Below are 26,787 nucleotides of genomic sequence, written 5' to 3' on the forward strand. Positions count from 1 at the left end.
CCAAAAATGAAAATTCTCTCATCATTTACTCACCCTCATCCCATCCAAGATGTGTAGATGTCCCAGATGTGACTGTCAGTTCTGTCGGTCCTCACTATGCAAGTGAATGCTGACCAACATTTTTGAAGCTACAAAAATCACATAAAACCAGCATAAAAGTAATCCATAAGACTCCAGTGGTTAAATCCATGTCTTCTGAAGTGATAAGATAGGTGTGGGTGAGAAACAGTTCAATATTTAAGTCCTTTTTTACTATAAATATCCACTTTCACGTTCTTGTTTTGTTTTTGCGGATTCTTCATGCATATCGCCAACTGCTGGGTAGGGAAGAGAATTTATAGTAAAAAAGGACTTAAATATTGATCTGTTTCTCACCCACACCTATCTTATCACTTCAGAAGACATGGATTTAACCACTGGAGTCTTATGGATTACTTTTATGATGCCTTTATGTGCTTTTTGGAGCTTCAAAGTTCTGGCCACCATTCACTTGCATTCTACTGACCTACAGAGCCGAAATCTTCTTTTAAAATTCTTTGTGTTCAGCAGAAGAAAGAAAGTCAAACACATCTGGGGTGGCATGAGGGTGAGTAAATGAGAGAATTTTTGGGGAAACTGTCAAGATGAGACACCCAACACAGCCCGGATAGAACCAATCCAGAGTCCGGACACTCCTTTTATTATTATTATTATTGCATGTGTGTGTGTGTGTGTGTGTGTGTGTGTTGCATATGGCTGAAATATGGACCAACCCCACCTGCGTTTCTCCAACATTACGCCGACACCACGCCCCTTTAAATATACACAACTTTATTCCCTCTTTATCTTTGCGCTTTCATTTATTAACAAAAGCTTCGATGTGGTAGGACGTTACAACACTCATTGTGTTTGTCATCGCTCTCATTCACAATAAAGACTGATGTGGTCCAGTCAAATATCCTGAACATTTAAAAAGAAACCACACTGCCTCTTCAACTATTGGTATGTAGTTTCACTGTTTGCCGAAATGCCATTTAATCTTTTCTCCAGTGTCGCTTAACTGAAGCCAGTGTTTCCTGCGTTGTAATTCATTTAGCCTGTAAATGATGTTAAATGCGTTGGCTGGTTTGGAACTGGAGGATGAGGTGGAATATATGGACACATCTGACACCCCATGGTACTGGTTTTACAAGGCAGATTGCGGTGTCTGGCACAGGGTTGAGGTAATATCTGCTTTATAAGTGTCTTCTCATTTGATTGCCCTCCTGACTGCCCATTTAATCAGAAATATTTGTTGTTAGGACGAGCCAAAGAATTCCATGTCCAGTGCTGAGCTGGAGAGATACTACCTCAAAAACCCATATGGGGTTATTCAAATATTCACTTCTGGAGGTCAATTCAAGATTGACTTTGCAGGTAATAAGTAATATATATAGCCTTTTTTTTCACATGAACTGGTCTTTTCATCTGACATTCCTCAATGAGGGGGTGATTGATCATTTTAACTAAATGTTTTAGTGAATGTTAATTAATAGGTACACACGTTTGGTTCACTATGCTGTATATTAAAAGGGAATTAACAGCATATTAATAATCCCTTGCTTATTTTCATATGTGGTCAAAACATGTAAAGTAGGGGTTGTCTTCTTTTTACATTTTACATCTGTTTTCTATACATGCAATTACATTTAAGCAACATTAAATATCATGTTCAGATTTATATATAGCAAGATTTTAAATACAGTATGTACTGTATGTAAATAGTAACTTCTAGCAGATGCAATTTACTGTAGGCTATATGTATTACAATGCCCCATTACAGCAACAGGTTAGGTACACAGACACACACACAATTTACAGTAAATTATTATTTCTTTCATCATTGACAAAACAAGTTCTTACTTTAATAGGGGCTTAGAGCATGCATGTCATGTACTTAAGGAACCAAAAAACGGTTGTATGCCAGTTCTAAATGTGACTGCCAACATCTAAACAGTTATGTATGTATATATATATATATATATATATATATATATATATATATATATATATATATATATATATATATATGTGTGTGTGTGTGTGTGTGTGTGTATGTATTTTGTAATAGTTTTTGTTTCGTGCATTAAAAAAAGAAATAAATAAAAAACTGTTCAAACTTAAGCACGCACACAGGTCAACTTGAAAACTGGGCAAACAAGGGGGATCAAACGCTCTTATCAGACTGAATATGGTTTCAGGTGAGATATTTTTAAGAACTCTTTGACTTCTGTTTCATATAGCTTTGTGGTTAGATTGACCAAATAAATGCAAAGGTAAATTCTTTTTCAATGAAATGAAAGTGAAACCATCCTGTCTTGTGCAACAGATGCCAATGTGATGACGTTTTTCCATCTCCACCTGCAAACTGGGAAAATGTTGATCCCAGACAAACTTATCAGGTAATAGCAAGTGCTTATCATAGAAATGCTCCTGCTATATCAAACTTTATTGGTGGTGACAATCTCAGGAAATGTTAAACACTTTTTAATTAGATAATACCTTTGAGAAGGGAGACCAGAGAATATCAGCAGGTGGAGCGTTTCGTCAGGAATGATGGCTTACTGCTGGAACCCATTATATCCATCAACAGAATACAAAATCTGGACCTCTGGGAATTGTTTCAAAGGTAACGAGAATGTCATGCTATATCTAGCGCCATTTGGGCGAATGTCCTGAAAACATGTCCAGGTCATACTTGCCCCAAAATCAAAAGAGAGAGACAATAATATATATATATATATATATATATATATATATGAAATTTCCTCACTACTAAATATTCCACAGTCAACTGTCAGTGGTATTATAACAAAGTGGAAGCGATTGGGAATGACAGCAACTCAGCCACGAAGTGGTAGGCCACGTAAAATGACAGAGCGGGGTCAGCAGATGCTGAGGCGCATAGTGCGCAGAGGTCACCAACTTTCTGCAGAGTCAATCGCTACAGACCTCCAAAGTTCATGTGGCCTTCAGATTAGCTCAAGAATAGTGCATAGAGGGCTTCATGGAATGGGTTTCCATGGCTGAGCAGCTGCATCCAAGCCATACATCACCAAGTGCAATGCAAAGCGTCGGATGCAGTGGTGTAAAGCACGCCGCCACTGGACTCTAGAGCGGTGGAGACGCGTTCTCTGGAGTGACGAATCACGCTTCTCCATCTGGCAATCTGATGGACGAGTCTGGGTTTGGCGGTTGCCAGGAGAACGGTACTTGTCTGACTGCATTGTGCCAACTGTGAAGTTTGGTGGAGGGGGGATTATGGTGTGGGGTTGTTTTTCAGGAGCTGGGCTTGGCCCCTTAGTTCCAGTGAAAGGAATTCTGAATGCTTCAGCATACCAAGAGATTTTGGACAATTCCATGCTCCCAACTTTGTGGGAACAGTTTGGGGATGGCCCCTTCCTGTTCCAACATGACTGCGCACCAGTGCACAAAGCAAGGTCCATAAAGACATGGATGAGAGAGTTTGGTGTGGAAGAACTTGACTGGCATGCACAGAGTCCTGATCTCAACCCGATAGAGCACCTTTGGGATGAATTAGAGCGAAGACTGCGAGCCAGGCCTTCTCGTCCAACATCAGTGTCTGACCTCACAAATGCGCTTCTGGAAGAATGGTCAAAAATTCCCATAAACACACTCCTAAACCTTGTGGAAAGCCTTCCCAGAAGAGTTGAAGCTGTTATAGCTGCAAAGGGTGGGCCGACATCATATTAAACCCTATGGATTAAGAACGGGATGTCACTTAAGTTCATATGCGTCTAAAGGCAGATGAGCGAATACTTTTGGCAATATAGTGTATATATATATATATATATATATATATATATATATATATATATATATATATATATATATATATATATATATATATATATATATCTGTCCGTCCGTCAGTCATAAAGAAAATTAAGCCTATTTTAAGGACCAGATGTTGCATTGACTTTTTTTTTAAAGGACAGTTAACACCTTCTGTACTTCTATGTAATTGTAAAAGGCTTAACAGGTTTACAAAGATTGTTCATGATATCATTAATAGGAAAGTGTTATGTCTACACATACATAATATCATAAAAGTAATTTTACTTGTATAAATTGTATAATTTGCATGTATAAACAGAGAACTGTCTGTATTGTGAATTCTTAGAAAAAAAATCCAGTTGATGAGGATAAAGGGGCAGTCTGATATTGAGGAGCAAAGGCTGTTTCACGGCACAAGCGAAAGAAACCTGCACTTTATTTGCACATATAATTTTAACTGCAGACTATCAGACAGGAGAAGAAGGAGCCATGTATATGGCAAAGGTAGGTTGTGATTAAGATACTTTCTTGGTTATTTTGACATAAAATATATTTATAGTGACAACTGATTTTTTCAGGAACCTACTTTGCAAAACATGCATCATTTGCTACCAAATACAGTGAAATCACCAGCCGTGGAACCAAAGTAATGCTGCTTGCTCGCGTTATTGTTGGCAAGTACAAAACAGGATATCAGGATTATTGCAAACCTGATGATGACCAGGATGAAAACCTACATGATAGTTGTGTAGATGATACACTTTATCCAAGGATTTTTGTTATCTTTGATTGCAATCAGATATATCCTGAGTATGTGCTTGAGTATCGCAACAACTGATCTCTGTAAGAATGAACACTAGCCAAGGGCGTAGATTTGGCTCGAACACTGGGAGGGTTACAGTGTGATGAATTTACATGTTTCCATTGATCATGGAATAAATATTGAGGGGGGATGTACTTGCTTGTTTTGATTATTGGGGGGGGGGGGGTTTGCTTTCCCTTGCAATAGTTTTCATTCCCTCGAAATACGTTTTGCGTTCCCAATTGATACGTTTTGCGTTCTCTATCAATAAGTTTTGCGTTCCCTCACAATGTTTTTTTGTTCCCTCGCAATAGTTTGCATTCCCTTGCAGTAAGTTTTGCATTCCCTCATAACAGATTGCGTTCCCTCTCAATAAGATTTGCGCTCCCTCATAACAGTTTGCATTCCCTATCTTTAAGTTTTGCGTTCCCTCGCAATAGTTTGCGTTCCCTCTCAATAAGATTTGCGCTCCCTCATAACAGTTTGCATTCCCTATCGATAAGTTTTACGTTCCCTTGCAATAGTATGTGTTCCCTCACAATAAAATTTGCTCTCTCTCATAACAGTTTGCGTTCCCTCACAATAAGTTTTGTGTTCCCTCATAAGTTTTGCATTCCCTCGCAATAGTTTGTGTTCCCTCCCAGTAAGCTTTGATTTCCCTCCCAATAGTTTACGTTCCCTAACAATAAGTTTTTCATTCACTCACAGTATTTTTGCATTCCCTCGCTGTAGTTCACGTTCCCTCACAATAAGTTTTGTGTTCCCTCCCAATTGTTTGCGTTCCCTCACAATAAGTTTTGCATTCCCTCGCAATAGTTTTGCATTCCATCCCAATAAGTTTTGCGTTCCCTCGCAACAGTTTTGCATTCCCTCAAAATAAGTTTTGCGTTCCCTCGTTATAGTTTGCATTCCCTCACAATAAGTTTTGTGTTCCCTTGCAGTAGTTTTGTGTTCCCTCACAATAAGTTTTGTATTCCCTCGCAATAAGTTTTGCATTCCCTCAAAACAGTTTAGCGTTCCCACACAATAAGTTTTGCATTCCCTCCCAATAGTTTGTGTTCCCTCCCAATAAGCTTTGATTTCCCTCCCAATAGTTTGCATTCCCTCACAATAAGATTTGCGCTCCCTCATAACAGTTTGCATTCCCTATCAATACGTTTTGCGTTCCCTCACAATAAAATTTGCTCTCTCATAACAGTTTGCATTCCCTATCGATAAGTTTTGCGTACCCTCGCAATAAGTTTTGCATTCCCTCGTAATAGTTTGTGTTTCTTCCCAATAAGTTTTGCGTTCCCTCGCAATAGTTTTGCATTCCCTCCCAATAAGTTTTGTGTTCCCTCATAATAAGTTTTGCATTCCCTCGCAATAGTTTGTGTTCCCTCCCAGTAAGCTTTGATTTCCCTCCCAATAGTTTACGTTCCCTAACAATACGTTTTGCGTTCCCTCACAGTAAGTTTTTCATTCACTCACAGTATTTTTGCGTTCCCTCGCTGTAGTTCACGTTCCCTCACAATAAGTTTTGTGTTCCCTCCCAATTGTTTGCGTTCCCTCACAATAAGTTTTGCATTCCCTCGCAATAGTTTTGCATTCCATCCCAATAAGTTTTGCGTTCCCTCGCAACAGTTTTGCATTCACTCAAAATAAGTTTTGCGTTCCCTCGTTATAGTTTGCATTCCCTCACAATAAGTTTTGTGTTCCCTTGCAGTAGTTTTGTGTTCCCTCACAATAAGTTTTGTATTCCCTCGCAATAAGTTTTGCATTCCCTCAAAACAGTTTAGCGTTCCCTCACAATAAGTTATGCATTTCCTCACAATAGTTTTGCATTCCCTCCCAATAGTTTGTGTTCCCTCGTGATACCTTTTCTGATACCAATTAACCATGCTTTTACTACAGTAACCATATTTTAACCATGATATTGGTAGTAAAACCTTCATAATAATACAGGAATACAACAAAACTATGGTAATAAAAATAATAAAGGGATGGATAAAGGTATTACGAGGGAATGGAATACTATTTTAGAAAATAAATTCCCTCCCTGTCCTCTAAGGGGCTCTGTACTAAGCACTGAAAGAGGACTAAACATTTTTTATATTAATTGTTTTTATTGAATAATATCTGAAGCAAAACAGAAACTCAATTTGATTTTTAATATTTAATAAAACAAACCTTTACATGCTTTTATGTATTTTAGAGGATAAAATCATGTAAAACCAGTGTTTGAATGTATTATTTAACCTTTATTTTCATTCAAATAAATAAACACACTTAGAAGCTCCATACTGTCCTGTTACTCTTGGCCAAGAATGTTGTAACCATTGAAAAAAAAGATATCTGATCTAAACCTATGCACTGTAGGAGTGGTGTGTGGTGGTTGTAGATTCAAACCTCACAAGAAGCATTTAATGAGCTTTCACCATATTCTTATTACTTACTTCCTTAGTGATTGAATTACAAGTTAAACTGAAGAAAGTCAGCACATTCACAATCTTAACAAGCCTGATGAATTCAAGAGGCCTTTTATTTATATGATCAATCCAATTAAAGAATAATGACATTGAGCAGCAAATTAAGGATTACTGAAGTTGGAGGCATGTGAGCCATAAAATTAATGGCATCAAATAAACATCTCTATAACCTGGCCTCTCAATACTTTATTTTGTATTTTTTTTTTTTTATACTAAGCTTCTCAATGTGCTTTTTTTATATTGGTAACTGACTGATTTCTGCGCCACTAGAGAGTGTTTGAAACTTGTCTGAGCACAGTCATTATTTTTGCAATTCTGTCTGGTGCCGATAGTGGTGCTAAAATTGCACGCTTCACCTTTAATGTATAACTTAATATCATTGACAAACCAGACAGATTCAGATTCAGTCAAAGTAGTCTTCAATGTCGATATTGGGATCAAGCAGCTCCTCGCCATATCTAGACAAGTCCATCTGGTTGAGAATGAGGTTCTCAAAGGTTTCCTCCAGATCAGTATCTCCGATAAGGACGGCCCCCATCATTCGACCCCCAGTCAGCACCACCTTCACATACTCCTGCCCTTTAGTACAACGCACAAGAAGCTCATAGTCCTGACCCAGACCCTGCGCATTAAACTTCCCCAGCAAAACCACCTAAAACCAAAAATATGGAATTTGGTTGTAAAATGTGAAAACTATTTGTAACTCCAACAGAAGCTTTGAAATTTAAACATCTGATTTAAAAAAAAAAATCAAGACACCCGAATGAAAATAAAAAACAGCATTAACCAGTCTAAGATGGTTTAAGATGGTCTTTTAGCCTGGTCAAGCAGAAAAAGGCCCAAAACTTGGCATGCATCGATGTATCGCCACCATTTTATATAAAAAAATCATTAACCAAATAAAAAACATAGGCATACTTTTTTATACATCTATTTTTTTCATAGGCAGTTTTTTTTTTTTTTTTTTTTTATATCGGTGCTAACTAAAACACTTCTAACCTGGCTGGGAGACCAGAAAATGAGCTTAGGCTGGTTTAGGCAGTTTTTTTGTTGTTGTTTTTTCAGCAGAGAACAAAAGTGTCAAACATCAGACATATTGAGAAACACCTTATAGTTAAAGAACTTGGTGATGTGGGTGAAAAGCTCAAAGCAGAAGTCCAGCTCTATGGGCTCCTCCAGAACATCTGCTGCCATACAGCGTGCTGCATACCAGCCCATCTGACGTGCCTGCGTCCATAAGCGCATCTTCAAAACAGAATAGGAAAAAAGATTTAAAAAGTCAACCTTCAATACTTTTCAAAATTCTATCCATAGTGTCCATTACTAGCTGGGATCAAGTAATACTCATACTAATGAACAGCAGTCCTATGTGTTCATTGAACTTTATATGACAGGACGCCCAATAAAATTACCTTGATTTTTAACTTGAATTTTCTTTGTTTTCTTCAAACATCACTTGTCTCATATTTCATCTCAAGCATGCTCTTCACTGACTATTTTGCTGACTTCAAGGTTCAATACAAGTTAATCTCAATCGACATCATTTGTGGCAAAATTGTTGATTACCACAAACAAATAATTTGGAGTGTCTATTTTCACCCCGGTGTAAATAGCATCTGCCACACAGTGCAGCTATTTGCACCCCAATAGTCTGGTGGAACCACAGAAACATACAACAAACTAAACATTAGACGTTGCTGCTGTGGTGTGGGGTGTAAAGACGGTGTGTGAATATGTAGTGTTGTCCTAGCGAACGTGGTTCGAATCCGTGTTTTGTTACACTCTTTTCCCATTCGATTTCCTGTTTCCACTCTTAATATTTCATTGAATACTACTTAAAATAATAGATAAAAATTTATATAAATGTTGATTTCATCGCAGTGATTTGGTCACGGTGAATGTCGGGGAGTGCAGATCCGGGTTTGAACCGGAGGTGGGGTTTGTCGATCGCACTTGTTCCTGCGGCTCGGCATCGCTTGTGTGTAGATTGCATCCTGTATTACTAATGCTGTAGTAACCATGTTTTTTTGGCAGAAACCATAGTTTTAATGCAATTAACCATGGTATTACTACAGTAATATGGTGGCAATAGTAACCATGGTTAATTTTGTGGTTACTGTAAATTTACAAAAAAATACCATGGTGAAACTTACTGTAATAAAACCAAGGTTATTTTTTCTAAGGTACGGTTAGGGTTAGATTTAGGGGTAGGGGTTAAAGTAGTGTGTCTATGGGACTAAATAAACACAAAAAACACAGTGCAGTGATGCCCATATACTGTATGTTAGTATTAAAATATGGGTGCAAATAGTATCTGACACTGTTTGCACTGGGGTTTAAATAGCATATACCATTATTTGCACCAGGGTGCAAATAGCATCTGTCAAAATAATCCAACTGATCCGTCCTTTTCTTTAAAAAAAGCAAAAATCAGGGGGCCTGGGTAGCTCAGCGAATATTGACACTGACTTCCACCCCTGGAGTCACAAGTTCGAATCCAAAGCATGCTGAGTGACTCCTGCCAGGTCTCCTAAGCAACCAAATTGGCCCGGTTGCTAGGGAGGGTAGAGTTACATGGGGTAACCTCCTCATGGTCACGATTAAGTGGTTCTCGCTCTCAATGGAGCATGTGGTAAGTTGTGCGTGGATCACGGAATATAGAATGAGCTTCCACATGCTGTGAGTGTCTGCGGTGTCATGCACAGCGAGCCACGTGATAAGATGCGTGGATCGACGGTCTCAGAAGTGGAGGCAACTGAGACTTGTCCTCCGCCACCCATGAGGACCTAGTATGCAGTGGGAATTGGGCATGCCAAATTGGGGAGAAAAGGGGATACAAAACAAAAAAATTAAAAAAAGCAAATATCGAGGTTACAGTGAGGCACTTACAATGGAAGTGAATGGGGCCAATTTTTAGAGGCAGAAATTTGAAGTGTATAATTTTATAAAAGCACATATTAATTCTTCTGTTAAAACTCATGTATCATTTGATCTGTAAAAGTGTTTAAATCGTAATTTTTACAGTCATTACATCATCATGGCAACAAAGTTGTAAAATTGGCTATAACTTTACAGAGAAAAGGTTAGTAAGTGATTTTATCACACTAAAATCATGTTAATACACATATTGTTTATGTCTTGTTGCTATACTTCTGAATCTGTGAATATTTTACATTTTTTAATAAGAAATTTTTATTTTTTTTGGTAATCAACATTATGCGACAAATGCTGTCGATTGAGCTTAAAGTAATGAACCCAGAATATTCCTTTAACAAGTACACTAACTATTGAACACATACTAAGAGCAAAATTGTTTGGAAATGACAGTCGTATGGGACAGTCGTTGTTTCTGAAAAAGTTATAGAAATAATTTTCACATAATTAATATTGGTCTTGGTAATTGGACTAATAAAAGTCGTGGTCTGGGACAAGGCTAAAACAGTGATGATGAAGGCCTGGTAAAAAGTTTCCAATTCAGCTGTTAATGTGACCAAAAAAAAAAAAAAAAAGAAAGTTTAAATCTTATCGTTTTAATTATAAAACAACCCCTGGGACATGAAAGTGCCCAAAATTTAAGAAGCACCCATATATGTTACATTTGCACATCCCCCCACTACTTTCTTGTTTCTGGCATTAACACATTCCTTATTTCAAGTCTGACACAAATAAACATCTCACACAAGATAGGTGCAGTTCTACCTGTTGCCAATGAGCGCTGGGCTCCCAGCCTGCTGTACACACATCGCCTGCTGCGTACACATCCTGTTCGGATGTCCGCATATGATCATCCACTACAAGGCCGTGATCTGCCGCCAACTCAATCTAGAAAGGACACACAAAATTCAAAATCTATACCATTAATATCAATGACAAAAAGGGGCCCGATTTACCTGAATTCACCTTCCGAAACTTGAAAACAAACAATAAACGCGACAAGTATAGAAATAAAAGTTCATCCAAATTTCTATGCATATTTACACTGTTGCCATGAAGGAAAGGATCAGTGCTTGGCACCACGCCCGTGGCACTGACAATGAAATCACAGCCGTAAATCTTCCCATTGGTTAACTGGACATACACCGGCCAAACCCCTGCAGAAAAGTAAGAGAGGTTTGGTTTTTAATTGTTTCGTTTTAGCTGTAAATCACTGCAGCATAACTGTTGTTTGATTGAATGTTTTTCATATCAACCCAATTCAGATTGCTCTGTGCTGCGTTTAGACTGCAGGAACTCCTGTTGCGTGTAGATCTTCTCAACTTCACACTCATATTCTGTATGGACTCCACTGGAATTCTGTGAAATGGAGGAAATGAATGAGAATAACATTAAAAGTGCCCACTGATTTTAAGGGATAATGTCATTAGGTCATTATTGCAAAGTAAAGCCTGACAGAATTATTAGGAATTTTGTACCACCCATAAGGGGTTTATTTTGTGATTATGACCAGCTGACTGCACATGATCCCACTTATTACACAGCTACTAATCAAATACATGAACATGAAGTATTGATTAAGTTGAAATAATTTTACAACATGAGAAGAAAGAGAGTATGTAATGATACGAGAGACGTAAACCTAGGAAATTAGTTGCCAGGGACAACAGTTAATTATACAGTTTAGCGGCCATTATACAAAAATATTTGACAACAAATATTGATAACTTGATTAACCGATCAGAATCAAGTTATCCAAAGAGCTGTGTAATAATCTAGTGGAATGCATTGGTGCTTTACAAGTTGTACAGTAAACCCGAATGAAAACATGAATACAAACCTGCTGTGCTCCTCTCAGATCAATCCCCTCATGCCAATCTGGGCCAAGGGCACTGCCAAGCTCTCTTGAAGCCCCACTGTGGCCTGCTATAAAACATTAGACATGATCAGACATTATATACAGTATAATTCATTTTTCAATTTCAAAGGGCATTCAATACATATACACTGGCAAAGTTACATACCCTCAAAATTGGCACAAGAGGGCAGCATCACACATTATGTGAGATACATTCACAGTGTGTTCAGGTTTGATATGAGATATACATTTACTCTAACTTAAGAGCAGCTCTGCTTGACTCTTTTTCGAATGTTATAGCTTTGACTAGATTGAGGAGAGCTGATCCCAGAACAGTGTTATAATGTGTACTCATACCTCCGGTCTTGTCAGTAGTGTAGCGTGCTCTCTTGCAGGGCAGTGATCTGTCTTTTTTATCAGTCTCCAGTGATGGAATAAGAAACTGAGCAGCTCCTGCATCAAAGAATGTGTTTCCTATGGCTTTATCCTTTATAGCCCAGATCACCTGACAGCCCTGCACTTCATACCTGCATTAACACACAACAGGTATTGAGAATAGTGTTTCTTAACTGGTGGGTCGTAGCCAAAAAATGCGTCACAGGTCTTTTTGTGATAGGGTTGCTGACGACAGGGAAGAAAGTTCAAAATACAAATATTAAATTGCATCTTACAATATAGTTGTACAAAGTTAAGATAGCAAAATAAATAGACTTATTGACTTTTAGGAGGGAGGAGAAAATGCTGCCAGTATATTTTATTGTTGATGTCAGAGGCCGTGTGTCCAATTAAACTCAATAGTATTTTGTTGCAAATATATGACTGATCATGCATGTCTTTTATTTAAGGATAGTGATCATATGAAGCCATTTATTATCACATAGTTGTTTGGCTCCTTTTTAAATCATAATGATAAGAGAAATCACCCAAATGGCCCTGATCAAAAGTTTATATACCCTTGAATGTTTGGCCTTGTTACAGACACACAAGGTGACACACACAGGTTTAAATGGCAATTAAAGGTTAATTTCCCACTCCTGTGGCTTTTTCAATTGCAATTAGTGTCTGTGTATAAATAGTCAATGAGTTTGTTAGCTCTCACATGGATGCACTGAGCAGGCTAGATACTGAGCCATGGGGAGCAGAAAAGAACTGTTAAAAGACCTGCGTAACAAGGTAATGGAACTTTATAAAGATGGAAAAGGATATAAAAAGATATCCAAAGCCTTGAAAATGCCAGTCAGTACTGTTCAGTCACTTATTAAGAAGTGGAAAATTCGGGGATCTCTTGATACCAAGCCAAGGTCAGGTAGACCAAGAAAGATTTCAGCCACAACTGCCAGAAGAATTGTTCGGGATACAAAGAAAAACCCACAGGTAACCTCAGGAGAAATACAGGCTGCTCTGGAAAAAGACGGTGTGGTTGTATCGTCGTATTGTGCGCCTTAACCGCTGAGCTACCACTGCCCCTATATTATCATTAAAATCTAAAGTAAATGTATGGTTAATACTCACACCAATTCTAATGCAATTCCTCCATTGCCAACAACAACAATCCGCTTAGCCTTTGATAAACGCTTCTGAAACTCCTGTAAAAATATTAAGTCATTGCACAGAACAGAATTATTCAATCTTAAGTAACTAGTGTTTATATGACTCATGGATGTATAACAAAACAAGCAACTCTATACACACTGATCAGCCACAACATTACAACCACCTGCCTAATATTGTATATTTCCTCCTCGTGCTGCCAAAACAGCGCCAACCTGCACCTCAGAGTACATTTACATTTATGCATTTGGCAGACGCTTTTATCCAAAGTGACTTACAGTGTACTTATTGCAGGGATAATACCCCCGGAGCAACCTGGAGTTAAGTGCCTTGCTCAAGGACACAATGGTGGTGGCTGTGGGTATTGAACCAGCAACCAGATTACCAGTTATGTGCTTTAGCCCACAACGCCGCCACCACCAATCCCGTAGGTAGCATTCTGAGATGATATTCCTCTCACCACAATTGTACAAAGCGGTTATCTGAGTTACCGTAGACTTTGTCAGTTCGAACCAGTCTGGCCATTCTCTGTTGACCTCTCTCATCAACAAGGCGTGCCAGACGGGCTGGTTTGAGTATTTCTGTAACTGCTGATCTCCTGGGATTTTCACGCACAACAGTCTCTAGAATTTACTCATAATGGTGCCAAACACAATAAACATCCAGTAAGGGGCAGTTCTGCAGATGAAAATGCCTTGTTGATGAGAGAGGTCAACAGAGAATGGCCAGACTGGTTTGAACTGGCAAAGTCTACGATATCTCAGATAACCGCTCTGTACAATTGTGGTGAGAAGAATATCATCTCAGAATGCTATTCTGAGATGCGGGTTGACACTGTTTTGGCAGCACGAGAGGGACCTACACAATATTAGGCAGGTGGTTTTAATGTTGTGGCTGATCACTGTACGTCTCATCTTAGAGTGCTCAAAACATAGGCTATTAATAAGTGCAAGTGTACCTGAGCACTGTCTGTGTCTCGTATGCCCAGCACATGAGGGTTGTCCTGGGTTAAGAGCTTGGGTCTGGCCCCGCTGCAGAGACACAACTTTTTGTAATAGACCGTCTGGCCATTCTCTGTCTGTAATAGCTGCAGAAATGGACAGTACTGTTCACATCTAAATATGAGAAGTAACATGCATAAGGTAGGTGTGTGCTTTAACATACATGTTCCTTTGCTCGCAGGAGGCTGACTGCAGACTGAATGACTTTCAGATTGGGATATTTTTCTTCTAAAAAACTAGATGGCTGTTCCTCTACATCAAATTCCTCCAAGGTCTTTGACACCTACATGCAGATGGATAGTTAGTTGACAAATAACACAGATATGAACTTTTGTTTTTTTCCAACATTAATATTTTTGGTTACATTTTCATTTTTAAGAATATGAGGAAAAGTGTTTCTTTTAGGTACTGTCACCATTTTAAATGTTTCACCCCAATTTTTATCAGCTTTTAGCTTTTTTGCATTTAAATGATTTAAATAGTATAAAGTATACATATTCCATGTTAATGTTCTATTAATATCAGTTAAAAATGCTTTTAAAAATAGTTTTAGATAGTATAGCGTGTCATGAAAACACATATTGTCCAGTTAGTCAGTTACTACAAATGGAAGAGTCTGTTTGCCCATTACCCTGGAAGCTGCTCAACACACATTTAAAACCTCTTTGAATTTGAAATTCAAATTTGAAATTTCAAACCTGTTTGAAATTTGTAACCGTCTTCACTAAGGAAGAGGCTGTCAAAAGACAAACTTCTTCTGACGGGAACTGAGATGCAATCTGAAAAAAAAAAAAGAAAATACACGTGGCTCAATTTGACAAACATTAGACCATTAAGAACTGCATCGGTGGAATCAGTTATTAGTTTTAGATCAGTTAGTAGGTCAGTTATTAGATCAGTTACTGGATCAGTTGTTGAATCAGATGATGCCAGTTATTAGATTAGTCACTGCGCAATTCTCACGAAACCTGTCAAGAAAATGTCCTGGTCCTTTTTTACTAAAATAATAATACAATAAAATAAATAAAAAGTTGAAGTCAGAAGTCATTAAAACTCATTTTTTAATCACTCCACAGATTTCGAATGAGCAAACTATAGTTTTGGCAAGTAGTTTAGGACTAAGTAGTTCCATCTCCTAGAGATGAACGTAGTTTGGTGCGAAAAGTGCAAATCAATCCCAGAACAACAGCAAAGGACCTTGTGAAGATGCTAGAGGAAAAAGGAAGACGAGTATCTATATCCACAGTAAAACCGAGTCCTATATCGACATAACCTGAAAGGCTGCTCAGCAAGGAAGAAGCCACTGCTCCAAAACCACCATAAAAAAGCCAGACTATGGTTTGCAAGTGCACATGGGGACAAAGATCTTACTTTTTGGAGAAATGTCCTCTGGTCTGATGAAACAATAATGTAACTGTTTGGCCATAATGACCATCATTATGTTTGGAGGAAAAAGGGTGAGGCTTGCAAGCTGAAGAACACCATCCCAACCGTGAAGCTTGGGGGTGGCAGCATCATGTTGTGGGGGTGCTTTGCTGCAGGACGGACTGGTGCACTTCACAAAATAGATGGCATCATGAGGAAGGAAAATTTTGTGGATATATTGAAGCAAAATCTCAAGACATCAGCCATAATGTTAAAGCTCGGTCAAAATTATAAAGCTGGGCCAAAATTCCAGCAACTTATTGTGAGAAGCTTGTGGAAGGCTACCCAAAACATCTGACCCAAGTTAAACAATTTAAAGGCAATGCTACCAAATACTAACAAACTGTATGTGAACTTCTGACACACAGGGAATGCGATGAAAGAAATAAAAGCTGAAAGAAATCATTCTCTCTACTATTATTCTGACATTTCACATTCTTAAAATAAAGTAGTGATCCTAACTGACCTAAGACAGGGAATGTTTTCTACAATTAAATGTCAGGAATTGTGAAAAACTGAGTTTAGATGTATTTGGCTAAGGTGTATGTAAACTTCTGACCTCAACTGTATATATACAGTTGTGCTCAAAAGTTTTCATACCCTTGGAGAATTGGTAATATAGGTATCATTTTTAAAGAAAACATGAGTGAGCAGGCAAAACACATTTCTTTTATTTCTTATGGGATTCACATTCAACTGTAGGTTATAACAGAATGGCACAATCATAAAACAAAACATGGCAACAAAGAAAAAAAATGAAATGACCCCTGTTCAAAAGTCTGCATACCATAAGCGCTATGTTTGGAGAGGGGTCAACAAGGCCTATAGTGAAAAGAATACCATCCCCACTGTTGATTTAAAAAATTAAATCAATCTAGGAATTCAACAACAGTCCCTCAGAGTGCAGTTATCATGCTTTACACATAATCACTTTCACTTACTAAAATGTATTACGATTTTACAGTAGTAACATGAACTTAAGTATTTTGACAAAAATGTTAGGATCAAATAAAAAATAGGCTAACGTTTTTGGTAAAATCTATTATACTTTGTGTATTGAAACTGTGTTGTAATAATGTTTTTAAAGTGTTTGGGCTACTATAAATACTATAATTTATTTTTAGAAAGACTAGCTTCATTGACCTAACCACAAAAATAGGGAGCCATTATCGTCTTTTATGCTTATGGGTTTGCATTTTCTTGCAATTCATTTGGTGATTTTGGAAACAGTTCTCTAAAGTCCGATGAAGAGGAATGAGCAACACTGAGTGAAATATCGCAAAATATCGTAGTTTTGAATCGCAGCACACACACACACACACACACACACACACACACACACAAATCGCAATAATATCGTATCGTGACCTAAATATTGGCATTACATTGCAGTTATCTTGTGATTCCCACCAAATACTAAAACTATATATTTAAATTTATATTTCATATATATATAGTACTGATCTGTGGTTAATGAGCAGGACATTCTTGAAAAGTTTCGTAATAATCACCCGACTGGATAAGTTATGATAGAAGTTATTAATACTATGAGATCGGTAATTACAACAGTTGTTACACCAGTAATAAAACCAGTTACTAAACCAGTAAACAGATCAGGAACTAGATCAGTCACTAAATCATTAATTACATCAGCTTCTTGATTAATTGTCTAATTCTTGATTAATTCATAGATCAATGGTGTGTTCATACCTGTTCTGCACAAGTGACACCTGCGATTCCTCCACCTACGATGACAAAAGTGACTTGTTTTTCTGAAGCCATTGAACTTCAGCACATGGCCGGAGCTCTGTGCGCTGTTACGAACTTTATATCACGCTGATTGACACACCACTGTTAAGATCTCCTCTCTACACTATTTTTAATAAATAGTTGCTGTATCTGCTAGATATACATTAGCTAGATATACTCGTGAAACTTCTGGCTATATTCGGACTGCATGGACTTCCGTGTTTACCTTTATCAGCTGACTACGGCAAGCGCTCAGTGTCAATTTACGACATGCAAGAGACGACACGCGATTTTTTGACACGTCATGAGCGAACAACATAAATCTATAAAGTTAAATGCTGTTAAATATATTTTATAAAATATGTAATAATATATTACAAACTGTAAGAAAATAAAGGAAAATATATTTGACGATATTTGCATTATAATAAACAGTATTCAGAAACAAGGCATATTATCATTAATGCTAAATAACATGTGTTGAAATTTTAAATATCACTATAACAACACCAATATGATTGATATTGCAGTTATTTTCAGCACCATCAATGCAAGCAACCCCTTCCTCCTCAGATCAGGCTGTAATGGAATATTCCAAGTTTATTTTATTTTTTTATTTTTTTATTAATTAATTAATTAATTAATTAATTAATTAATTAATTATTATTATTTATTTTATTTATTATTATTATTTTTTTGCATCTACACAAGTTCGTAAACAGGTGAAAGTGAGCCAATCTGCTCAGAAAGTTTCGTGTGATTTCACCGTATACTCTGTTGCAAGTTAAAAGTTAAGCTATATTGTTGCTAGTTCAGTTTGGTTTGAATTTGTGGAGAGAAAAAAATTAAACGGAATCGATACTTCCTAAGGTAACACTGTCTTTCCAAATGGATCAGACTGCTGCACAGCCTGCACCGCCACCCGCCGCTGCTCCCACGAGCACAGGCTGCACAGCACCCACTATAGACCTTATTCACGCTTGCGCCACCTATGATTTTTAATGGGAATCACAACAATGATGTGAGGGATAGACTTACAGTTTCTTGAATGGGCTGTCCTGCAGTTTAAAGTGTCTTTGGATCGTTCCGTGGACGAAATATTGAAAGAAACTCCAGACAACATGAGTTGTGGAAAATCAGATGTGATCTAGGAGCTTTATACAGCTTTATACCGTGTGTGCCAATGAAGAGATGGTATGTCTATTCCTCGCTGCCTCGTTGTCATTCAGCGATACGAACTATAGTCACTAATACACAGTGTTGGAGATGATTATAATCTGGGCGTTGACATTCGTAAAGAAAAAATAAAATTCAGAGTGGGTTTCCATCCAACTATTTTAATGCGCATTTTGAAATTGCACATAAGAAATCCTGAATGGAAACGCTTGATATGCAAATAAACTCTCAAAATTTGCATTAAATTTAATGCACTTGGAGGTGGTGGATTTTCGCATTAGTTCAAATGTGCATTAAGGTGATGGAAACAGTTTATTCGCAAAACGATGACGTGTTTTAACCATTCATGCACGTGTTATGAGTGTAGGATAGCTTGATGTGACTGGCCCAACGAAAGGAGAGGGCTTGGAAGTTGGCACACAATCCTGTGAACAAAGCCCTTGACATTTGGAAATATCTAATGCACACACCATGACCCTAGATGGTCTTTAAAGTGGGTCCTCACTATCCGCCAGAACAGTTTTAAATGCATGCACTCAGATATGTGGAAGCTGGTGGCGAATGGGCATCGCATCACTTTTCAGCCCTCAATATATCAGATATTACACTTTTCTGTGGCCTATCCTGACAGCATTTAATTACTGTATAATTGCCCCAAGCAAGGAGATCATTCAGCTGCTCCATCATGACAAGGCTCCCTGAAGATAATGCGCATGACGTAGTAGTGGATGGAATCATGCAATGATTCGTATTTTCTTTCGCTGAATGTTTAGAAATGCACATTAAAAAACATTTTTATGGAAACTCAGATGTGTTTTTGCCTTATTTAGCAATGTAAATCTAGCACACATTTTTATGTTTTAAAGTGTAAAAGTTGATCAAAACCTTCTGGAAACATGCAAGTCAAGTTTTAGTCTAATAATCTAATGTATATAGTTAATTCAAGGTCAAGTTGATGGAGGAAAAGTGCATTAAGAAAGGTATTTTAGTGGTATATATTGTAGTTCATAGTAGCCAGATTGTGTTTTTTATATATTGTGTTCAGAGGTGGGTAGTAATGCGCTACATTTACTTTGTTACATTTACTTGAATAACGTTTTGGGAAAAAATTTACTTTTAGAGTAGGTCTAAAAGTGGGTACTTTTTACTCTCACTCAAGTACATTTCTAATGAAAATGTATTACTTTTACTTCGTTACAAAGGGTGGCATTCCTGTCATTACATTACTGGGTTTTATTTTAATTAATGCATAATTTATTGAGAGATTATTGAATGGGACTTTTACGACAGCGGAAGTTCACACAGCTGCGTGTGCTGTCACAGACTGTCACCCAAGCCGAGTCATCACTGCTGCAGCATCAAGCTCTTCAAAGTGAAACACTTTCTTCGCTCCGGACAGTGAAAAAATCATTGTTTCATCATGCAATGCCTTCATTTAACACCAAGACAAGTGGATATTTCAAGACTAAAATCTCAGCTTCAATTTAAGGCAGCATGCTGAGGTAAGTTTTGGCTCTAATGATAATGTGGGCTTTTCTGTGACATGGTGATGGTCATTTTCAGGGTGATTCTGTAAATATTGTTTCTTGAGACATCAGTTTTTAAGTGTACATTTTTAAATCAGTGCAGCAATATATCAGTGCGCTTTGTCCCGCGTCCCACATGTCATGAGCAGTATTTACGCATTTACCCCACGCCTTTGCAGCTACCCTGGCAACTATCGCAGCTACTTCAGGCTGATTAACTGAATAAATCCATGTAAACATCCAAGTTAAGTGTAAATGCCTTTTGCTCTGCCGTTCGCGTGATTGACATCTGGAACGCGAACAGACAGTATGCACAGCATGGTGTGTGGAGTGCACGCATGAGAGTTATGCGGGTGCGAGGCGATCGTATGGCGAAGAGAGTGGCTGTGTCCGAAATTGCTCACTCATTCACTATTTCCTATATAGTGAATGGCAGTGAGTGCACTATATATCAGCAGTGAGTGAACGAAATGAGTGAGTGAATCTGGACGCTGATGTATTGTTGTTAAACAACTTAGGAAAGTGGTTAAAGAAAAGCTGATTGAAATGTTAATATTTACTTTAGATATGCAGTCTGATGAGGAAGAATGTTGCCAAAAGCCACCTCAACCCTGCAAACGGTTGTGTGCGTTGAAACTGGGGGGTTAACTTTTGAGCAGCAAAAGGAACTCATGAAAATGTGAAGTTAGGAAGGTGAATTAGATTGCCAATTAGAATTAGAAAAGGTAAGAGAATGGGAACAAGAGCATGAGCTAGAGTTCAAAAAGTTTAATTGGTACAAGAAGTGGAACGTTTGAGATTGATTGCTAAGGGAAAAATGCCAAGGGGGGTTGCTGATTCCTCAGGTGACCAGTCAAGTTCAAATGTTGGCCGATTATCGAATATCATGAGTATGATTAAATTGTTGCCCAAATTTAACGAAAAAGATCCAGATGTGTTTTTTTTTTTTTTTTTTTTTAAAGAATGGCTGATGAATGTGGCGCACTCTCTTATTGCAAAGTGTTTTTGAGGGTAAAACACAAGAGGCTTTTATTGTCAGAAGCAGATAGAAAGGTATATAAGACCATAAAAGAGGCTGTTTTAAAAGCATATGAGCTCATCCCTGAAGCTTACCGAAGGCGTTTTAGGGGTTTGATAAAGGGGGAAACAAACTCATGTGAAGTGGCTAGAAAGCTTACTGGTCACTTTTCCTGTTGGTGTACATCTGTTGGCGTAAATTATTTTAAGATTCTTTGCTATCTGCTAGTGCTGGAACAATTTAAAAATTGTTCCTAACCGAATTGCCACATATGTTAAGGAACACAAGGTAAAAACAGCAGCCGAAGCCGCAGTTTTTGCAGATGAGTTTGTGTTGACTAACAGAGGTAATAGTGACTATAATTGCAGGGAAAGTCACAAATATGAGGGTGGAGGTAGGTCAACTTCACCAGAGTTAGATCAGAGACGAAAAATAGATATAAAACTCTACCTGTAACTACTGTCTGGAAAAGGGGCATTGGAAGAAAGAATGTCCAGTGCTTAAAGGTAAGCGCATGTCTGCTACCGCAAGACCAGTAGTTCTTGTTTCCCGGCCTGTGTGTAATCATTTAAGTATATCTGCAGACATTTCTGGTGAAAAATCATCAGCTATTGTGATGGCTGAGATCGCTGAGGGTCAGTGTAGTGCTGACCAATCAGTCATATCGAGACTATGGTCCTTTCATCACTACTGGGTTTGTTTCCATGGTGAATTGTTTTAACAAATTATTAGTTCAAATATTGTGTGATACGGGGTTCTCAGAATCCTTTATATTGGAGTAAAAATTACCTTTCTCTTCTGAGTCGAGTGCAGGGAGTATTGTTTTGATCCAAGGGATAGGGTTACAATTCATAAAATTCCATTAGAATCAGATGTCATGCAGGGAGAAGTTGAGATTGCTCTACAAACTTCTTTACCTGTAGAAGGTGTAGACATTATTTTGGGAAATGATTTGGCCGGAGGACGTGTGGTGTGGTGTCCCACTTGTCAAAACGACCCCATTCAACTGAGTCTGATAAGAGTGTGCAAGACTTTCCAGATGTGTTTGTATCTGCGCTGTAACTTGTGCCATTAACCATGCATCGGGAGATGCAAATGAGCAAGAAAAATCTCTTGTTAAACTGGCGACTATGCCCGCTCTTCCTCAGTCGATCTCCCGTAGTGAGCTAATTTTGGGTCAGGTACAAGATGCAGGTTTGGCAAAGTGGTTTGGTACAACTAAGATCTAGATAGTGTTGCTAGTGGCTATTTCATGCAAGATGGAGTGTTGGTTCGTAAATGGTTGCCATGTAATTACAGTGCCGTGGGCAAACCCATGTTTTAGATAGTCATACCAGATGACTTGCGTGACTTGGTATTACAAACCGCTCATGGTGAAGTAGCCAGACATTTAGGGGTTATGAAAACCTATGATAGAGTGATACACTATTTCTTTTGGCCTCACTTGAAGAGAGATGTGGCTAGTTTTCTTAAAACATGCCATACCTGTCAACAAACTGGCAAACCTAATCAGGTCAGAGCACCTGCACCATTATATCCTGTTCTCACCATCAGCAATCCTTTTGAACATTTGATTATTGATTGTGTTGGTCCACTGAGTACATCTAAGTCGGGTTCCACATACATTTTGACTGTTATGTGTCAAGCGACACGTTATCCAGCTGCGTATCTGTTGCGATCGATTAACAATAAGTCAGTTGTAAAAGCGTTAACCCAATTCATTTCTTTGGTATTCCAAAAACTATCCAAAGTGATAGGGGGTTGTGGGATGGGGGTGTGGTCGTGGTCATGTGTTTGTCTGTGGGAGAGGTAGATTGGAAAAGGCTCGTCACCTGGCCTGTCATGGCCCACCTGTTACCTTTGCTCTCCTGGGAAGCATAGCTAGCATCCCAGCAACTTCCTTCTGCCAGCCTCCTCAACTATGGAGACCTGAAGAAGGCGATCGTACATTGGGTTGGCTGTAGTCCTGAGCAGAACCGGCAGCACTTCAGGACCCTGAAGTTTGAGAATCACGGCTGCCCATTTGCTTTCGCGCAACAGCTCCGGGATGCCTGTCGAAGATGGCTGCTGGCTGAGGGAACCCGCGGCACCATGGATATCGTCGACCTGGTGATACTGTTGTAGTTCATCTGTCAACCCCCTCGGGGGATGACCGAGTGGGTCCAGTGCCACCGCCCGGCATCGCTGGAAGAGGCCGTCCAGCTGGCAGAAGACTACATGGCGGCGTTTCCAGGAGGCAGCAAACCAGAGGCTCTTTTTTCTCTCTCTTTCTCTCCTACCTCTCAAACCCTCCCCCCCTCCCGTTTCCATCCTGTTACAGCTCTACCCAAACCCTTCCCCTTGACTGTGTCTCACTCTTCCCCTGTCTCCCTCTGCTCTACCCCCCCAGGTTGTCGAGACCACCCCCATGGGTATGGTAGGGAAGCTTGGGCCGGTCTTTTTGAGCTGTGGGGAAGCCATGCACTGCCAGGATCGGTGTCCAGTTATGGAGGTGGGGACGCTGATCCGGATCCCTGATGCTCCACAGGCTGCCCCCGATCAGGCAGGGATGTATCAGATACCGGTGAGTTTAAAAGGGGATACATATCAAGCTTTGGTGGATTTGGGTTTTACCCAGATCTCTATCCACCAATGCAAGGCATTGGGTACGAATAAACGGGTGAGTGTACAGTGTGTGCATGGGGATATTCACAGGTATCTGGTGGTTACATTGAGATACTATTTAGGGGGGGAAAAGCATAGATTAGAGGCCGCGGTTAATTCCCGCCTCACCCATCCACTGATTTTGGGAACGAATTGACCTGATTTTAGGAATTTATTAAGGGAAATATGTGTGGATGGGTCCTGTAAAATGTTGTCTTGGTGTGTGACGTGCGATGCTATGGCTGGGGAGGTGGTGTCAGGGCCGTCAACGTCTGCTCCGCATCAAGATGATGTAAGAGAGGGAATTCCTGTCCTCAGGGGGTTCGCCTAGGGGGATTTCCCTCTTGAGCAGTCATGTGACGAGTCCCTCAAACACGTGTTTGACCAATTGAGAGTCATCTGTGGTCAACAGCTCCAGACGTCGCACTCACATACCCATATTTTTCAATTATTAAAGATCGTTGTTTCGTGTGACGCAGTACACTCAAACAAAAGAAAATACAACCCAATTATTAGTACTGAAGAGCCGCCGGGAAGCCCTCTTCCAGGCAGCTAACCATAATCCAGTGGCTGGCCATTTTGTTCACAAGAAAACACTTAACTGACTAATGGCCCATTTCTTTGGCCGTGCATTCACAGGGATGTTCGCAAGTGGTGTGCGGCGTGCTGTGAATGTCAGTTGGTGAATCCACCGGTAACCTCAAAAGCACATTGGCGCCTTCTACTGCTAATCGAGGTCCCCTTCAAAAGAATTGGCATGGACCTCAACGGGCCACTAGAATGGACCGCATGGGGGCATCTCTTTGTATTAGTTCTGGTGGACTATGCAACATGATATCTGGAAGCAGTGCCCCTGTGCAACATCTCAGCATGTAGTGTTGTGGAGGCACTCTTCAGAATTATCTCCCGAGTGTGGATTCCAAAAGAAATCCTCACTGATCAAGGCACTACATTTATGTCACAAACACTAAGTGAACTGTACGAATTGTTAGGTATTAAATCGATTTGCACCAGTGTTTACCACCCACAAACAGAAGGGTTGGTGGAACGATTTAATAAAACCTTAAAAAATATGATTCGTAAGTTCATACACGAGGTTGCTAGAAATTGGGATAAGTGGCTCAAACCCCAGTTATTTGCAGTGCGAGAGGTCCCACAAGTCTCCACAGGGTTTTCCCCATTCGAGCTGCTGTATGGGCATCAGCCGCTCGGCATGCTCTACAAGCTTGGGAGGAGGGACCTTCAAACAGTTAAAATGAAATTCAGTACGTTCTTGATCTTAGAGCAAAACTCCACACTTTGGGTGAATTAACACAGCAGAATTCTTGAACACAAGAAAAGGGTTGTTCAGGAAGAATTAGAGGCAATGCTCGAGATGGGCATAATAGAAGAGCCACACAGCGATTGGTCCAGCCCAGTGGTTCTGGTACCTAAGAGCGACAGGATGGTCGCGGTGTGTAGACTATCGCAAAGTGAACACGGTGTCCAAATTTGACACGTACCCAGTGCCTCGGATTGACGAGTTGCTCGATTGGTTGGGCGCGGCTCAATTTAATTCGACACTGGACTTAACAAAGGGTTATTGGCAGATCACTTTAACGCCAATCTCCTGAGAAAAAAACTGCTTTTTCCACACCATTCGGCTTACACCAATTTGTGACTCTTCTTTTCGGTTTGTTCGGGGCCCCAGCCACGTTTTAGCGTCTCAAGGACAAAATTCTCAGACCACATACAGCATATGCCGCCGCTTATTTAGATGATATTATTACTTATAGTAATACTGGCGGTGGCACATGCAACATCTGAGACCTGTCCTGAGGTCGCTATGATGGGTGGGACTCAAGGCCAACCCGAAGAAGTGTGCAGTTGGGTGGGCGGAAGTTTGGTATCTGGGGTCCCACTTGGGTCACGGGCAGGTGTGACCCCAGGTTAACAAAACCACAGCAATCGCGGCCTGCCCAAGGCCCAAGACCAAAAAGGAGGTAAGACAGTTTCTGGGGCTGGTTACTACCGAAGGTTTGTGCCTAGTTACTCTGACGTTACCAGCCCGTTAATTGATCTTACTAGTGAGGTGGCCCCCGATCCGGTCCAGTGGAGTCATGCCAACAGGCTTTCCTAAAAGTAAAGTCTGTGCTTTGTGGGGGGCCACGTTTACATGCTCCTAACTTCTCTCTCCCCCTTTTTTTTTGCAGATAGATGCATCCGACAGGGGGCTGGGGGTGGTGCTGCTGCAGGAGGTGGGAGGGGAGGAACGGCCGGTACTGTTCATTAGTCGCAAGCTCTACTTAAGGGAGACAAAGTACAGTACCATCGAGAAGGAGTGTCTTGTGATCAAGTAGGTTGTCCTCACCCTCCGCTACTACCTGCTGGGATGGGCCTTCACCCTCTGCTCAGATCACGCCCCACTCCAGTGGCTCCACCGTATGAAAGATACCAACACGCGGATCACCCATTGATACCTGGCACAAGGTGATCCACAGACCGAGGGCGCAGATGGCTGTGGCTGACTTTCTCTCCAGAAATGAGGGGGGGAGTTGGCAGTCCGGATGTTGCCCTGACCGGATGAGGCCGTGGTCGTGTCTGTCTGCGGGAGAGGGAGAGCGGTAAGGCTCGTCACCTGGGCTGTCATTATCATTAACACCTGGCTCTCGTTATAGTGATGGCAGAGGGAGACCTGAAAAGGCAGACAAAGTGCATCAGTTGGCAGAAAAAGAGAGAGACCAGAGAGAAACTGTTCCTGTGTGTGCGACAAGACTTATTGACTCGTTTGTGTGTGATTACTTGGCCACTAAGTGCCCTTTTGTTTGAGCTTTGTGAATG

At 39.8% G+C, this 26,787-nt stretch overlaps 2 protein-coding genes across 2 annotated transcripts; one reads left to right on the forward strand and one right to left on the reverse strand.

Annotated features, from left to right (window-relative positions):
* Positions 1-799: 799 nt before the first annotated feature.
* LOC127436638 (protein mono-ADP-ribosyltransferase PARP11-like) lies at positions 800-4,822 on the forward strand. The gene is made up of 8 exons (XM_051690885.1): positions 800-981; positions 1,076-1,202; positions 1,281-1,395; positions 2,144-2,219; positions 2,348-2,420; positions 2,514-2,647; positions 4,163-4,320; positions 4,395-4,822. The coding sequence occupies exons 2-8, from the start codon at positions 1,083-1,085 to the stop codon at positions 4,652-4,654; spliced, it is 936 nt and encodes a 311-aa protein (XP_051546845.1). The 5' UTR covers positions 800-981; positions 1,076-1,082; the 3' UTR covers positions 4,655-4,822.
* A 1,936-nt stretch (positions 4,823-6,758) lies between these two features.
* Positions 6,759-17,838, reverse strand: pyroxd1 (pyridine nucleotide-disulphide oxidoreductase domain 1). Its single transcript, XM_051690882.1, has 12 exons — positions 17,566-17,838; positions 15,129-15,209; positions 14,594-14,713; positions 14,388-14,516; positions 13,391-13,464; positions 12,236-12,405; positions 11,861-11,946; positions 11,277-11,379; positions 11,065-11,177; positions 10,786-10,908; positions 8,194-8,331; positions 6,759-7,738 (listed from the first exon to the last, which is right to left on the reverse strand). The coding sequence occupies exons 1-12, from the start codon at positions 17,635-17,637 to the stop codon at positions 7,490-7,492; spliced, it is 1,458 nt and encodes a 485-aa protein (XP_051546842.1). The 5' UTR covers positions 17,638-17,838; the 3' UTR covers positions 6,759-7,489.
* Between the last annotated feature and the right edge of the window lie 8,949 nt (positions 17,839-26,787).

The sequence above is a fragment of the Myxocyprinus asiaticus genome, chromosome 47 (assembly GCF_019703515.2).
Source record: "Myxocyprinus asiaticus isolate MX2 ecotype Aquarium Trade chromosome 47, UBuf_Myxa_2, whole genome shotgun sequence".
Lineage (NCBI taxonomy): Eukaryota > Metazoa > Chordata > Actinopteri > Cypriniformes > Catostomidae > Myxocyprinus > Myxocyprinus asiaticus.